Raw genomic sequence first — 14,168 nt, 5'->3', positions numbered from 1 at the left:
TTACCCCCCCCCCCCCCCCCATTCACCTAAATTAAAGTTGTTAGATCTGACAGATCACACCCAAAACAAATGACAAAATCTTAGGAAAGCATACATCCTATAAAAAGGTTTTAATTCTGAAAGGATGACAAGATGACAAGAGCCAGGGGTACTAAATACAAATCATATAGCAGTCCCACAGATATTAGCTTGGTGCAAGGGTGTCAACATAATGTTGCATTATCCATCCATTTGGGAAATTAAAGCATACTCTGTATCACATCAGATTGAAAATGTATTGTTTTAAGACTAAAACAAAGTCAGAAAAAAAAAAAAAACAGCAAGTTAAACAATGCCAAACACCTCTATTCAGTTACAATATGGGACAAGATGTTCTGTTACGGCCTCTAACAGTTCACAGAGTGTTTCCTCTAATAAAAGGCAATAGCAACAGTATGGTACTGTATGTTGGTTTCTCTCTACACTCCATAAGGTCAGTGGTTCATGCACATCAGAGACAATCACTGCACATGCAATCATTTCTCTATGGAATCTACTGTACGTTGAGGAAAAATATTTGTAACCTGCCCAATTCACACCTCTGAGCTTAAACCGTTTCCCTGCTCTAGATTTTTTTTAAAATTAGGGACAACACAAGCTTCTTTACAGTTTAGATAATACACTAACTGACAAATCAAGCTCTTAATGAAACACACCCTTCAGAATGTACCAAACCAGTAAAAAGAAAACAAAAGACTCAAGATTTAACAATTTGTACATTCTAAAGCTGAACCAGGTTGATGACAAACATCAAGAGTGAGTGGAAAATTAAAAAGTGAGAAAGCCCTTTTGTTTTCAGGACATCTGTGATGGAGACATCTGGGCCTTTCTCATGGAGCGCAGGGCCTTCTCTCGTAGGTGCTTCTCCAGGTCGTCCAAGGTGTCATCTACTTCACTGTCTGATTCCTAAAAGATACATAACCATGAATTATATGCCACTCAACTTGACCACCTGGGCACAAGTACAGAATGTTGGTTCATGGCAAACAAAATAACATCCACTATTTATATGTTCCCTGTTGAGCAGAAAGCATAAGGCCTTTGTAGCTCACAGAAAGATAACAGAAACAGACTTTGCCTTTCTTGACTCGCCATCTTCCTCCACACCCTGGTTTTCTTGTCCGTCTCCAGTCGCAGTGCCACTGGTGCTCTTCTCCTTCTTATGCTTCTTGTGCTTCTTGTGCTTCTTCTCTTTCTTGTGTTTCTTTTCCTTCTTCTTTTTCTTTTTCTTTCCACTGCCGTCAACATCAGAATTCTGCAATAAAAAGAGATTTTTTATTTTAAATAGGGACAACATTGAAAGTAATTTATTTAGTTTTTTTACCCTAGATAAATCATATTCATTCAATTTTGTTCCATATTTTTCTGGTCATCCATGTCCCCTTGCAGTGGCTCTATAACCTCCTTTGGGGCCCCACCCCTAGTTTGAGAAGCACTGATTTAGGATTCAGTATTTAAGGTCATTAAAATTGTTTAAGATATAAGACAATGTTTCGAATTTCATCTTCAGAGGAAATCTCATAATGCTATTTATTTCAGACTTTTTGGAATTTTGGGAAGTAATGTTTGATAACATAATGTTGAATATAATCATTATCGTGTTTTTGACACGCTGCATAACTATTTACATAAATGCAAGATATCTACATACTTTCATTACAACTTGATCCCTTAAGCACAGTTTTCTAGAATGTGTGAAAGTCTTACATGTGCAAACTGTTAATAATTAAATAATAAATAAATAATAATTCAAGGCTCAAGCTATTAACTTTCATACATGCAGTCGATCTTAGACAAATTTATTAGTTCAAAAGATGAAATATCACACCTTGTTTGGGGATTGACTGCCGGAACCACTGCTGGCCTTTTTGGCTGGTGGTGGAGACACGCTGGCTGAGCGAGATGGTGAAGGGGAGGCAGATGCAGGGGCTGGACGTTTAAGAGCTGCCGGTCGAGGGGAAACCGATCTGGATCTAGAGGATGCTCTCCTCATAGGCTGGGGACTCAGAGATGGTCTGTGGAGAGGACAAAGGTTAAAAAGGGGAATGGCACATATACAAAAATAAGTTGTAGTGTACACAAAGAAAAAAACTAACTAATCATAATGAAAATTAATGCTAGCGGTCTTATTACCTCTGGCTGTTGCGTGGCTCTGGCGTGCGGGACACTCTGCGGATGGGTTTGCCACTGTGTGAAGGAGACTGTCTCCGCTGGTTAGATGGAGATGTATTGAAGGTTTCAAAACGTCCCTGAGGACTGGTGGAACCCCTAACAGTGCGGCTGGCTGCTGCAACAGGGGATCGTGTATCCCTGCTTGGCCTGACAGAAGGCAACATGGGGCTCCTCCTGTGTCTGGGTGGAGATGAGGAGGATGGAGGTGTGCGTCTCCTTTGAGGAGGAGAACTTCTGCGTTTGGGGGACCTGGAGAGGCGTCGCTTGGCCCCTGGAGAAGAGCGCTTTGTGGGAGAGTTAGACATCCTCCTCTTCTGTGGAGGCAAAGGGGAGGGGCTGTAGCGACGCTGGATAGGGGGAGAATATCGTCTCGGAGATGGAGAGCGACGGCGGGGAGGTGGGGAAGGAGACCTAAGAAGGCCAAATTCAATTGTCAAAAAAACATCAATTATTGATATTCAAATGATACAGAGATAAATTTAACATGAGTATACCTTCGTCTAGGAGGAGAAGGAGATCTGCGACGTCGTGGGGGAGAAGGGGAGCGCCGTCTGCGCCCAAGAGATGGAGAACGTCTTTTCCTAAAGGGGTACAAACAAAAAATAATACATAAACAAAAGTAGAACATGGTCAACTTGGATTTTTGCAAAACATAAAGTTAAATCTGTCAGGTAGAAAAGAGTCTGACCTTGGGGAGACATCCCTGTGTCTCCTCCGTGGGGAGGGCGTACGGCTACGTCTCCTCCTGACTTCACCATTTTTGGCACCTGGCCCCACTGCTGGCCTCTTAGGCCCCTCGTCTTCTGAGGAGGAAGACCCTGTATCTGAAACCAGACAGACAGAGGACATTAACAACTGTTTTACTGTAGCCTTCTCTGTATGCGGTGAGGAAAACACACCAAGGTTGGGGTTAGGGCACAGCTTCAAAAGTCCATGAGACGATGAGTGCAAGATGACATGGACAGAGACTTGGTTAAAGAGAGGAGTTGGGTATAGGGGAGGACAGAACGGGGATAAAAACGCTTATAACCTGAAGAAGACTGTCGATTCTGCCTGCGATACTGACGTCGCTGCTGCACCGAATCTGCTGTTGCCCCTTTCTCATTTTTATCCTCCTCTGAAATGTAGAGCATTGAGCGTCCCATCAGTGTTAGCAAAACCAGTGAAACAGACTGCCATGGAAAAGTTGCAGGTAATACAGAAAAAAAGATTGATATCCCTGTGGCTTGAGTTTTCAACATGGCATGGTGCCATTTCACCATGTATTTTTCTACTACTGTCCCTTGTTTCAATATAAAGTCATGTTGATGTTTTTGTGCATCAGGTTTTTGTTTACTCTATCTGTAGTGATACCCTAATTGGGATCTATACATAATTATAAAACAATCTCCATTTGCTGCCCTCTCTATTTATTTATTTGTTTATTTTTTGAACAAAACTGGTACTAAGCCAAAGGCAGAACATTCATTTTTGAGGTTGAGAGCAGATTTTCACAAAAGCACCTGGAAATGTCAAATAAATTTTAGGTGCCTCCCATTAGCCTTGTCCACTTTTTTATTTTTAGAAATAATCTTTCCATCTCATTGACATAGTGATAAAAATTGTGCCATTTGTAATGGGATATATTATATACACCATGCATAGAAAGTTGCAATGACTCCGCCAACCGCCATCATGTCCCTTCCTGCTGAAAAATGAGGCCAACCAACTGGTCCAAAAAGCGTCCATTTCTCACAAGTAGGGATGCAACAATTATAGATTTTGTTGGTAATTATAGTCTGAGGAATAATCATGGTTTCACGATTATCATTATGCATTAATGAATTTAACAACACTAGTAATTACTTAAGTTGATACGTCTATAATATTTAAGTATTATTATTAATATAAGATGATATTAACTTTATTTATCCCCCAGGGGGAATTGTTATTAAGGAGGGGAATGTTGAAAATGATAGAACGAAATTGGGAACATCTCTCATGCGGTGTTAATAACTGAAATGCAGGTAATAGGTAGTCCTAGAAGTTTGAGCTCCTAATGTTATGTTAGTGTTTCCCACATTTTACAACACAGACAGGAGACGGCAACAGGAAGCCTAATGTTAAATGTTCAGTGACTGACGGTCTTGTGGACTACATTGTCTTCCATAAAGGCCCTTTCAGAAAAGAAGCGATTTGCGTTGTGCTGGAAGCTGCAAAAGTTCAACTACTTTGACAGCTGTGTGCACGCTAGCTCACCAACTCGACGGAGCAACCCGCCGTGGCGTGGCAAAGGCCATTCAAAATAATGGGTTTCAGCGCGCAGCGGTGCGGTGGGTCTGAAAGGTTAAATGCTGCAATTTGTTTACGTTGCACTGAAAGCTCTACTCTCACAGCTACGGCATCGATTATGAGTGACACGTTTATATTTAATTTCCTTCCAACTTGCTACATTATGTAACTCCATTATTATGAATTACTTTTGCATGGGAGTGCAAAGCTGGGTGGTGATCCCGTAGGTACTGCATCAAATTTGATGTAGGTATTCGCTCCTTTAGCAACAATCTTTTAACGGCAAGTTTTTTAACAGAGGATCGGTCATCGTCCCAGTAACGTCCCAGTCAGTTGTGGTGTACCTGAAATGCTCCCACACTGGCGACTTTGGAGGAAATAAAGCTTCACAGTTTGGTCCCTCACAGTTAAGCCAGTGTACAGTAATAGCCTCCATGTCTCTGATAAGCACGGCACTTTAAAGTGGTGCACCGCTCGTGTAACTTTGTTTTGTGCAAGTTGCAACATTTCCTTTCCCTGCAACAGAAACACTTGGTGTAGCAGAGGCTTTACAATTAATTAATCTTGACGTTTTAAAGCGCGGTCAATAGTGAAATCCGGTAATCGCTGCATCCCTACTCACAAGTAGAAGTGGCTGGGAACTCCGTGCGACCCATCATCGCAGTTTGTGATCCGTGACAGGTTATTATAGTTCTTTTAACAGACAAAATTTAATGCTTACCTGACTCAGACCCTTCAGAAGGTCTAGGCTTGGTATTATCAGATGGAGAATCACCCCTTCCTCCTGGTTTTCGCTTTAAACCTGAAAAACAAGGCACCAAAATGTTTAGAAGAACTTATTATCATACTCCTTTATTGTAGCTCTTGAAATAACGGTAGTCCTGATACACACAGGGTTGTCGCAATAACCGCAAAGCCAACTGTAGAGGATGGCAAGGACAGCAACAACCGCAAAGTTCATACTTTACACCTCAGTTAATGCAGTGCATGTTAAATTAATAAATTAGGGCTTCAAAAACGTCCACAAGCGCAACAAGCTCTGTAACGGTACAAGAGCAGATTGCCATGGGCTGTACCTGATCCGAAAGCTGTAAGTGTTGCTTTACTGTTTATTTTGTAGGTTAGCTAACTTAGAGTTAGCAAATTGAACAGCCAGTGTGGCTAGCAGGCTCTGCGATGCTGGATTAATGTTATACTGAGGGACAGTCAAGAGAAGCTGAACGTGAAGCTCACTTGATAACGAGCGTAATAGGTCAGATGCCTGAAGCTGTTTTCATGTTGCTTTCTGTGGCACTTTTGTTTTAATGTTATGTCATAACGTTACTACAGCGCAGTTGTTAGTTGTTAAAGGTGTGTGTTGCTGAGGTGTGTAAATTGACTTGATAGACATGCTGTGGTAATGTTTTGTGTGTCAACAGTTGTTGAGCCACAAAAAATTCCCACCGGGAAAATTACTTCACTGCGACATCACAAGATACACATCCTTACACACATAGAATGCACAGGAATGATTTGGTTCTCTGTAACTTCATTTAATAAAAAAATAAAAAAAAAGGATTTTGGAAGGAAGGAATTTAAGCATTGCAACATTTTAAGAAGCCGAGTGTCATGTGGTTGTCAGTCACGACAAAGATGCAGTAATAATAATAATAGAACAATGAAAGAATTCTAATGGTCATACCAGATGATCTTGCTGGTGATGGAGAGCCTCTGCCTCTTCTGGCCCGTGGAGATGGTGATCGTCTGTCCTTCCCTGCAGGGCTGATGGAAGTGTCAGGATGATGGATCGGTTTTCGGGGTGGTGTGCTAGATATTCTTTTCACTGCTTTTTTAGGTGAGCGAGAGCCGGATGTGCTGCTGCCAGAGGATGAAGCAGAGTGAGAGCGCCTCCTGCAGGACACAAACACATTAATAACATTAAGGGCCCAATTTACTAAGATCCCGAATAAAGAGTACTAAATTGCGTGTGCATTCTAAAATATTGCACGTGCAATTTTAGTACCTGTTAAGTGTGATTTATTAAGAATTATTGCATAGATGACAACAGGAGCAAACATAATGGAGGTGCGAGTATTTAAATGATGGTTTTGCATGTTTTAATGGTTTCCACCATGGAGCGTCGGGAGGGAAAGCAGCCACAGATTAAAAACCTTGGTTTGTTTTGTTCAGTGTGTGCCGAGTATGTGGAAATCATGTGTACCTTAGAACAGCACACCTGAAAAACTGCTTTGGGAAACCCCAGCAGAAACAGCTACAGTATGCTGGAATGACCCAGACGCGAGGAAATGCCAGCAGATCGTGCTTCATCCAGCCAGAGGAAACAATCACCGACCGTCCACACCGTGCCCGGTCGCTCCGCAATCTCCTGTCCCTGGCCCTGTGTACACCCTCTCCGATACCTACAATTGGTTGTGTCGCTATATTACGACCAGCGCGCTGTGAACAGTTGGTGATCATTCCCTCTGGCTGGATGATTTTTACGCGTGATCCGTGCACTACTGCAGCTGGGGGCTCTCCGCAGCGCCACGCAACTTTCTGAACTCTTCCATCTCACGGAGAAAATAAATCAGGTCGAAACTAAATCAGGTCGAAACTAAATCAGGTCGAAACTAAATTTGATTTATTGGCAGGAATGTTAATACAACAGTATTGCCAAAGCTAAAGGAAAATACAAAACAATTCTATTCATATAGTTAATCGAATAATATTATCTAATAGTTAATTTTTCTACGTCTTCTTTCATTACGGCTGTGTCTCCTTCTGGCAACAATCTCTGCGCAACACTTGGCGGTTTGCACCTTCCTTTCAAACGTATTAAATACAGAGGCTATTGCACTCACATGAAATTGTGTTTATGCTTGGTAGATCACATTGCGTGTAGTAAATAAATGTATTTGCATGTTACGCCCCAAATTGCATATTCATTAAGGCAAAAGTACTAAATGACAGGTGCCATCTTGCACTTTTGAAAAACATCACTCTGCGTGCACACTGTTAGTAGATCAGCTTACGTGCTAATTTGCTGGTGATAAAGTTTGCACGTTTTTACTCACGCAAACTTTTAGTAAATCAGGCCCTAAGAGTTTATTCCCAACAGGAAAAAAATTTGGTCCCACATATTCTGTATTGCCAGAATCTACTGTACACAATTGTATGGTGGCCAGTAAAACACTAAAATATTAAAAATAGGAAGAGGTCATAGAGGAACTAAGCCAGTAAGAATTAACAATAAGCCGCTTTTTCATTACCAGCTCAACTCGCCTCAACTCAGTTTGGCCGTGCTCCGTTTTCCATTGCTGATAGTACCCAGAGACTTCTCAGAAGTGGATTTAGTGATGATATAAAGTACGAAAATGTAAAATATAAAACTTTCTGTTGCTGGCCTGCTGTCAGGCGCGCGCGCGCAATGATGCTGCAGTGAATAGTGACAATTCTCTCTGACCAATCAGTAGTGTGCTGTGTTTTCACGTCACATTTTAGTATCGCCTCAGCTCACTAGGAACCTCGACGGAGGCGATACAAAAAAAAAAAAAAGTACCTGGAAGCAGGTGCAGCTACAACCCCCCCCCAAAGCCGTTACTGTGCAGTGGAAAAGGGGCTATAGTTCCTTTAACCATTATGCTGCCCTCACTGACCTGCGGACAGGGGAGCGTCTATGCCTTTGTCTGGAGTTGGGTGGGCCACGTCTGGGGGGGCTCCTTCGACGAGGAGACATTCTCCTCCTGGGACTCGGCCTTCTACGAGGGGAGTAGGACCTGAAATAGGAAAGAGGGGGGAGAGTTTAGAAAACTTTTTTCCATCTTTAAGAACTTTGAGGTTCTTTATTTTACACAAGATTAGCGCTGAGAAACCATAATAACTTAATTTCACGTATGTCAGAAATTACCTAGAGCGGGAGCGTCGCCGGCGCGAGCGGGAATGAGAACGAGAACGGTGGTGAGGTCTTTCCCTCTTACCGTCCTTCTCCCTTTCCCGGGACCTGGGCCTCTCCTCTTTCTTCTGAGTCTTTTCTGGAGAAGGTTCTTTCACTTCAACCACTGAGTCTGCTTTCACCACCTCCACAACTGTCTCACTGCAAGCCAGAGAAACAGGTTCATATTCTAAATGTTACTTTATATTTTTTATTTATATATATATATATATATATATATATATATAAAAAATTAAAAAAAATTATATTATATACACACAGTAAAATAATTATAGAGTAGTATAACTTTTGTTTCGGATCTAGCCCACATTCTGTCACTCCCGCACAAACTGGTTCCTCTAACACTGAATTAAAAGGACTAACGTGGAAGAAATTCAGACTCAAAACCGACATGCAATACAAAATCCAGTGGATTTCAAACTTAAACCAATATAAAAGGAACAAATAACTACTGATTTAATCAAGGACAAAATTTAAAGCAAGGGAAGAATTCCACAAACCAGGTGGAAGAGGTTTCTGGTATGACTGGTTCTGGCATGGCTCTTCCTGGTGCATCTAGGTCCTCAGGCTGCTCCAAAGGTTTAATGGGCAACGGCATCAGGGGGGGAGTTGGGGGTGAATTGCCACCAACTGGACTGGGTTTGCGTCTCGGGGAGCGTGAGGCACTACGTTTCCTTTCCCGCTTCACTGGCGACCTTCGCCGTGGTGAAGGTGACCTCGTCTTCCGCCTGCACAGAGAAGCAGCAGCAAATGGAGAATTAGGTTTCATGTTCTGTGATAAATACACAAATTTAACTTCTTGTCCACTGATCTTTATATTGAAGAAATTTTTTCTTACCTCCTTGGGCTCTTTGACTGAGCCCTCTCTCTCATCTCCTTGTCCTTTTCCTTCTTATCGTCATCGACCTTCTTCAAAGAAGCTAGCTTCTCCTGTTCAATCTACCGGAAATCAAACAACGAGGAAACAAACTTCACCATCAACAACAACATATGTTCTATATATCCTGCCATATTCATACACTTTGAGGTGCGAAATACTGTGTTCAGTGTTATTGTCTCTGTATGCATTTCCTATAGGACATTATTCACCCTGACAAGTATAGCATTTTACACAAGGGAGTTTGTGGAAATTGCGTATGCTCTTTCTACCCAAGACATTGTCAGACTTTACACTAATCTTTTCCTGTCTGGGCTACTACAACTTCCTACCCACTGTCAGCACCACATGTCCGTGACCTCTCTCAGGGAGCAGCTCACCTGTCTCTGCTTAATTTCTTCTTTCTTCTGTTCCAGAAAAGCAGACGGGATGCCAGCAATGTTCTCCTGGGCACTAAGCAGCAAGGGCCACAGATCCTTCATGAACTCCCGGGCATTCCTCCCATTCAGGAAGCCTGTCAGGTTGATCTGCATCATCTTGCTATCTGGGTGCTGCAACACACACACGAAGGGGGGACAGAAAATACCATATGGCCATTGAAATGATAGAAGGCAAAATACCAGGGGGAGGTAGGATCCCACAAATGGGACTGCCTACCTTCTAGTCCTCGCTAAACTATACCTGGGACTATGTAGTTAACCATACTCAAACATGTAAGACACTGACTAGAATATTTAACATACCTGGGTCCAATACTTGACTCTATAACCTATCAAAATAAAGGTGTGATTTAAATTGTACTCACAAACTCAAACTGAGAATGTGAGCTAGCTGAGGGGAGACATATCTAGAGATCTTAAAACTGCATGCAATACTGCCGTTATACCAATTTCTGATTATTTCCCATATACACAATTATCAAAAAAAAACACCTTCCATAACACAAAAAATATTTAGTCATTATTTGATTTCCTCAGTGCTATCCCCACTACTTTACATTTCTGTGTTCCTACCCACCCCCTTGTTCTCCGGTCTCCCCACAGTCTACACCTTCAGCAGTTAAACAAATAGCCACAATACAGAGTGCATTAAAACCCAACACTGCAAGTACAGTTCCGGTGTCTTCAGTGAGTCCCGTGGGATCAGTGGGCACGGAGCTCCCTTGGCTTGCTTCCGCCTCCCTACTGCTTGAGACTCAACCACCTTGAGCTTAATGTTATATCATTTATCTAAATTGCAAGAGACGAACAAGCAATAATGAGTACACAGTTACACAAAAAAGGAGTTTTATTTCAACAACTGAAAGAATTATTGTGAGATACCGTAATCTCAACAGAATTACCCTTTCTTACCATTATGCAATAGTGCCCTTTAAACTTAGCTTTAAACAGCCCTCCCCACCCCCAAAAAGCTATGGCAAGCAAAAGATAAAATGAAAAGATTGTAAAAAATATATACTTTTATATGCAATGCTGGTGTCACATATACCATTACTATATAACTACTTTTTTAGCATCTTAGAGGAGAATTAAACTCACTAATGAGGGCTGTACGCATTAATGACAAAACTTACAGTGAAGTATACTATGGGATGGGATCCGAGTAATAGGCTATTGATGGATACTGTGCTTAAATAACTTGGGTTGTTTCTCTCCATTATTCTTTTCCCCTCCATTTCTAAAAGTAAGGCTGTGCAATGGAAATTACCCATTACCCAGACATCCCAAATGGTTTGACATATCAGTGGGGTACACAGTATGATTTAAAAAACAAACAAAAAGGATTAAAAAAACAAACCAAAAAAAAAAAAAAAAAAAAAAAAAAACTCTTGGACATGAGTATTTAAATAAAGTAGCCAATAACCTATGGGATGATGAGCATGCATAATTTAGCCTCAAACTTAACTACATAACACCAGTGGGGCTCAACATTACAGCTCTACTGGCAAGAAGGATTTTGTTACGGTCAAAAACATGACCACAATAGATATGTCAATGACCTTTCAGTTTTTAAAGAGTAAGTTAATACTAAACTGAAAAGTATTGTTTCTTATGGTTGAAAATCTCATCTGTTTCACTTCTGACCACAAGCATCGGAGATGCTGGGTGCGGTCAGGTTTAACAGACAGAATAACTTAGAATCTGCAGAAATTCTTGTTTTTGCTGACCTCCTGTGTTTGAAGTTGCTACAGTGATGTAGAGATGCACCAGGGGTGTGTATGACACCCTCATCACTGTCAGGTGTGATTGCAAGTGCAACAGAAAACACTTCGGTCCACACCCAACAGAGGCGCAAAGGACTTAAAACTTGCAATCAGAGGTGGTCAGTGAGAATACTTTTCAGCTTGGTGTTTAAAAAGAAACTCTTAAAGTTACTCTTTAAAGTAGTAAAGATCCTTTACTCTTAACAATAGGCTGTGGCAAACTGTTGACCCTTCCTCATTTTCTGCCAATATCTCCGGTTGCATTTAAAGTGATCTGGGCTGTTAACAATGCACGGCAAATACCTACGGAGAATATGATTATGGCATTGTTCAGGTGTGTCTTTCACTGACATGATATTGGTGATCCCTGCATATAACTCACCTCAAACCACACACTGCATCATGAAGGGAGAGTTGGGCTCAGTGACTTTGGGCTCAGGAGAGAGCTAATTAGGTGTTGGTGCTATACTTCTGATGCAAGGTATAACATCCATATTGGTTCAGGCCTTTTAAATCATAAATCACATCAATATTAGAAGACTGCTGAGTAAAGGCACTTTGTCACATAACAGCAAAACATGGTTATGTCATTATAAATCAGTTTTACACCAATTGTTACTTTACCCATTCAATTTAAATTTGACTAGGATGTGCAATCATTTGCTTATATCCCTTCTTACTGACTAAGCAACGTCCTCAAATTTATGACAGTCTTGAAAAAACAAAAAATAGACATAATTAAAGACATTACCTTTTCCTCAAGCTGGTTAAATATGAACTCTATGACGACATCATCTTCGAACCCCAGAATCTCTGTCACTCGCTGAGTAATCCAAGGTTTGATGACTTCCAGGTTCACTTTGGTCATGTCCACCTAAGGGAGAAACAAGCAACCAACCCCCAGTTAGTAAAGGCAGACTACAGTATGAGGTCACAGTGTCTAAGACTGTGTTTCAGTTTCATGCAATCAGAAAAATGTATTTAATTACATTTTTAAAAGGGATCAACTTATTTGAAACAGAAATGAGTAAAAGTTACAAACAGTGGTAAAAATATTAAATGTTGACTATCTTATACCTTCTTGTCCAGACATTCTGCAAATTTCAGCTGCTTCAGCAGTTTCTTCTGCTTGTTGCTGAAACGGTTGTCTTGCTCCGCACTTGTACCCTAAAAGAAAGAAAGAAAAATCAAATCTTAGTTTGCTTGTTTAATAAACAATCACGTCTCCATGCTTATCAGTGTATAATTGAAACACGTGTCGCTCATTATGATAATTCAGGTGTACATCAACTTCCGTGAACGGGAACTTGACGTTACTGCACTCAAACATACCTGCATGTCGACATCGAAACCAAAACCGAGTCCAAGTTAGCAAGCATTAACGTTATGCTACTTGTGCTAACATGTGGCGTTAAAAGTTTAAATATTAGCTAACATACTGGTAATATTATTGATATCGGAACCAAACAATGAGTCAAAGTTAATTTAGAAAACATGGTATTATGGTAATTGTGTTAACACGTTGCGTTTAAAGTTTGTGTTAGCTTGTTCAAGCGACCAATGTTAAATTTAAACCGGCAAACTGAGTCAGATATGACATTGATACATATAAGCTAACGTAAACTAAGCTAACAGTAAACCCGCTTAATCCTCCAGCCCAAGGGAAACGGACGGGCAAATATTAACCACAGTCTGGATGGTATCGTGAACGACAACAGGACTGACATGGCCAGATATCAAAAATGTTATTCTACACATATCTAGGAGTACTAGCTAACGTTCGTGTAGCAGTGATCGTGACTGCCTCAGAAGAAACTGAAACGATTCACCGCCCGGACGCCATCTTTAGCCGATGCTAGCAAATTAGCAACAGCTGTCGTCTATTTCCTGCAACTGTGTCTATCTGCAAATGAACATTGAAAGTCTATGTTTTGTTAGCAACATGGCGTTACGTTAAGACATAAAGTAGTAAACATTAAGTACATGTAAACTCTGGAAATAGCCTAGTTGAAACACGACTCGTCTCGAAAACCAAAATTGTTTGTCATCAGTTGATAGACGAAGCCCTGACCGTAACCGCTTCCGACTATATGGCCCTCCACCTAAATACATGTAGCATCTTACTGTTATAAACAAGGAATACATATCAATACAACTTAACAGCAAGACACTAAAACGTTAGAAATAAGTGTAAAGATCTTACGCGGAAGAATCCCGCGTCCATTATCGGAGAAAAGTTGTATTACAGGCGCTGATAAGAAAGACGTGTGTGGCTCCGGTGAAATTTTAAGTAGCAAACCGGATGACGGGTGCGCCTCTGCCGGAAGCAACAAGCACTACATTTACTGTAATGGCGAGGAGAAGGATGAATATAATACAGAAGTTAAAAGTTCTGCTAAATTGTACTTTATTTAAGTTAGTCATCAAAATGTACTTGTAGTACTCATTATGCAGAATGCCCCCTGAGTGTTATATTATTATACATCTTACACTATAGATTTATAATTATTGATGCACTGTGTGAGTTGCATTTTAATGTAGCTGGTTGAGGTGGGGCCAATTTTTACTACTTCATAAACTGCTAGGTAGCTGAATCAATAACAACGCATCATGTTTTATTTGCTGATTGTGTGTTTAGTATGTATAATACGAATTTAGTATTTATGGTGGTAAAA

The 14,168-nt window shown here is 40.9% G+C and overlaps 1 protein-coding gene across 4 annotated transcripts; it reads right to left on the bottom strand.

Annotated features, from left to right (window-relative positions):
- Positions 1 to 95: 95 nt before the first annotated feature.
- On the bottom strand, positions 96 to 13,824 carry srrm1 (serine/arginine repetitive matrix 1). Of its 4 annotated transcripts, none has more exons than XM_046061706.1 (17): positions 13,697 to 13,824; positions 12,571 to 12,660; positions 12,245 to 12,367; positions 9,671 to 9,841; positions 9,252 to 9,352; positions 8,914 to 9,141; positions 8,369 to 8,554; positions 8,118 to 8,237; positions 6,164 to 6,372; positions 5,204 to 5,284; positions 3,242 to 3,328; positions 2,900 to 3,035; positions 2,706 to 2,792; positions 2,173 to 2,622; positions 1,868 to 2,054; positions 1,113 to 1,294; positions 96 to 945 (listed from the first exon to the last, which is right to left on the bottom strand). In XM_046061706.1, exons 1-17 carry the CDS (start codon positions 13,715 to 13,717, stop codon positions 927 to 929), a joined length of 2,478 nt encoding a protein of 825 aa, XP_045917662.1. In that variant the 5' UTR covers positions 13,718 to 13,824; the 3' UTR covers positions 96 to 926. The 4 variants fall into 4 exon arrangements, with proteins under 4 accessions (XP_045917662.1, XP_045917661.1, XP_045917663.1 ...); XM_046061705.1 differs by having other exon boundaries at positions 1,118 to 1,294; XM_046061707.1 differs by lacking the exon at positions 3,242 to 3,328 and having other exon boundaries at positions 1,118 to 1,294.
- Between the last annotated feature and the right edge of the window lie 344 nt (positions 13,825 to 14,168).

This window comes from Micropterus dolomieu, linkage group LG11 (assembly GCF_021292245.1).
Source record: "Micropterus dolomieu isolate WLL.071019.BEF.003 ecotype Adirondacks linkage group LG11, ASM2129224v1, whole genome shotgun sequence".
Lineage (NCBI taxonomy): Eukaryota > Metazoa > Chordata > Actinopteri > Centrarchiformes > Centrarchidae > Micropterus > Micropterus dolomieu.
Note: the sequence above shows the minus strand (reverse complement) of the source record. Positions and strands in the feature narration are given on the sequence as shown.

What these genes read in the sequence shown, in the direction of transcription:
- srrm1 (XM_046061705.1), bottom strand. Translation starts at nt 13,717, where the DNA reads ATGGACGCGGGATTCTTCCGC. An exon ending in ATCACCAGCAAGATCATCTG is followed by an intron (nt 5,285 to 6,163) that starts GTATGACCATTA and finishes CTTGTTTTTCAG; the next exon opens with GTTTAAAGCGAAAACCAGGA. An exon ending in CCTTCTCCTCCTAGACGAAG is followed by an intron (nt 2,623 to 2,705) that starts GTATACTCATGT and finishes TGGCCTTCTTAG; the next exon opens with GTCTCCTTCCCCACCTCCCC.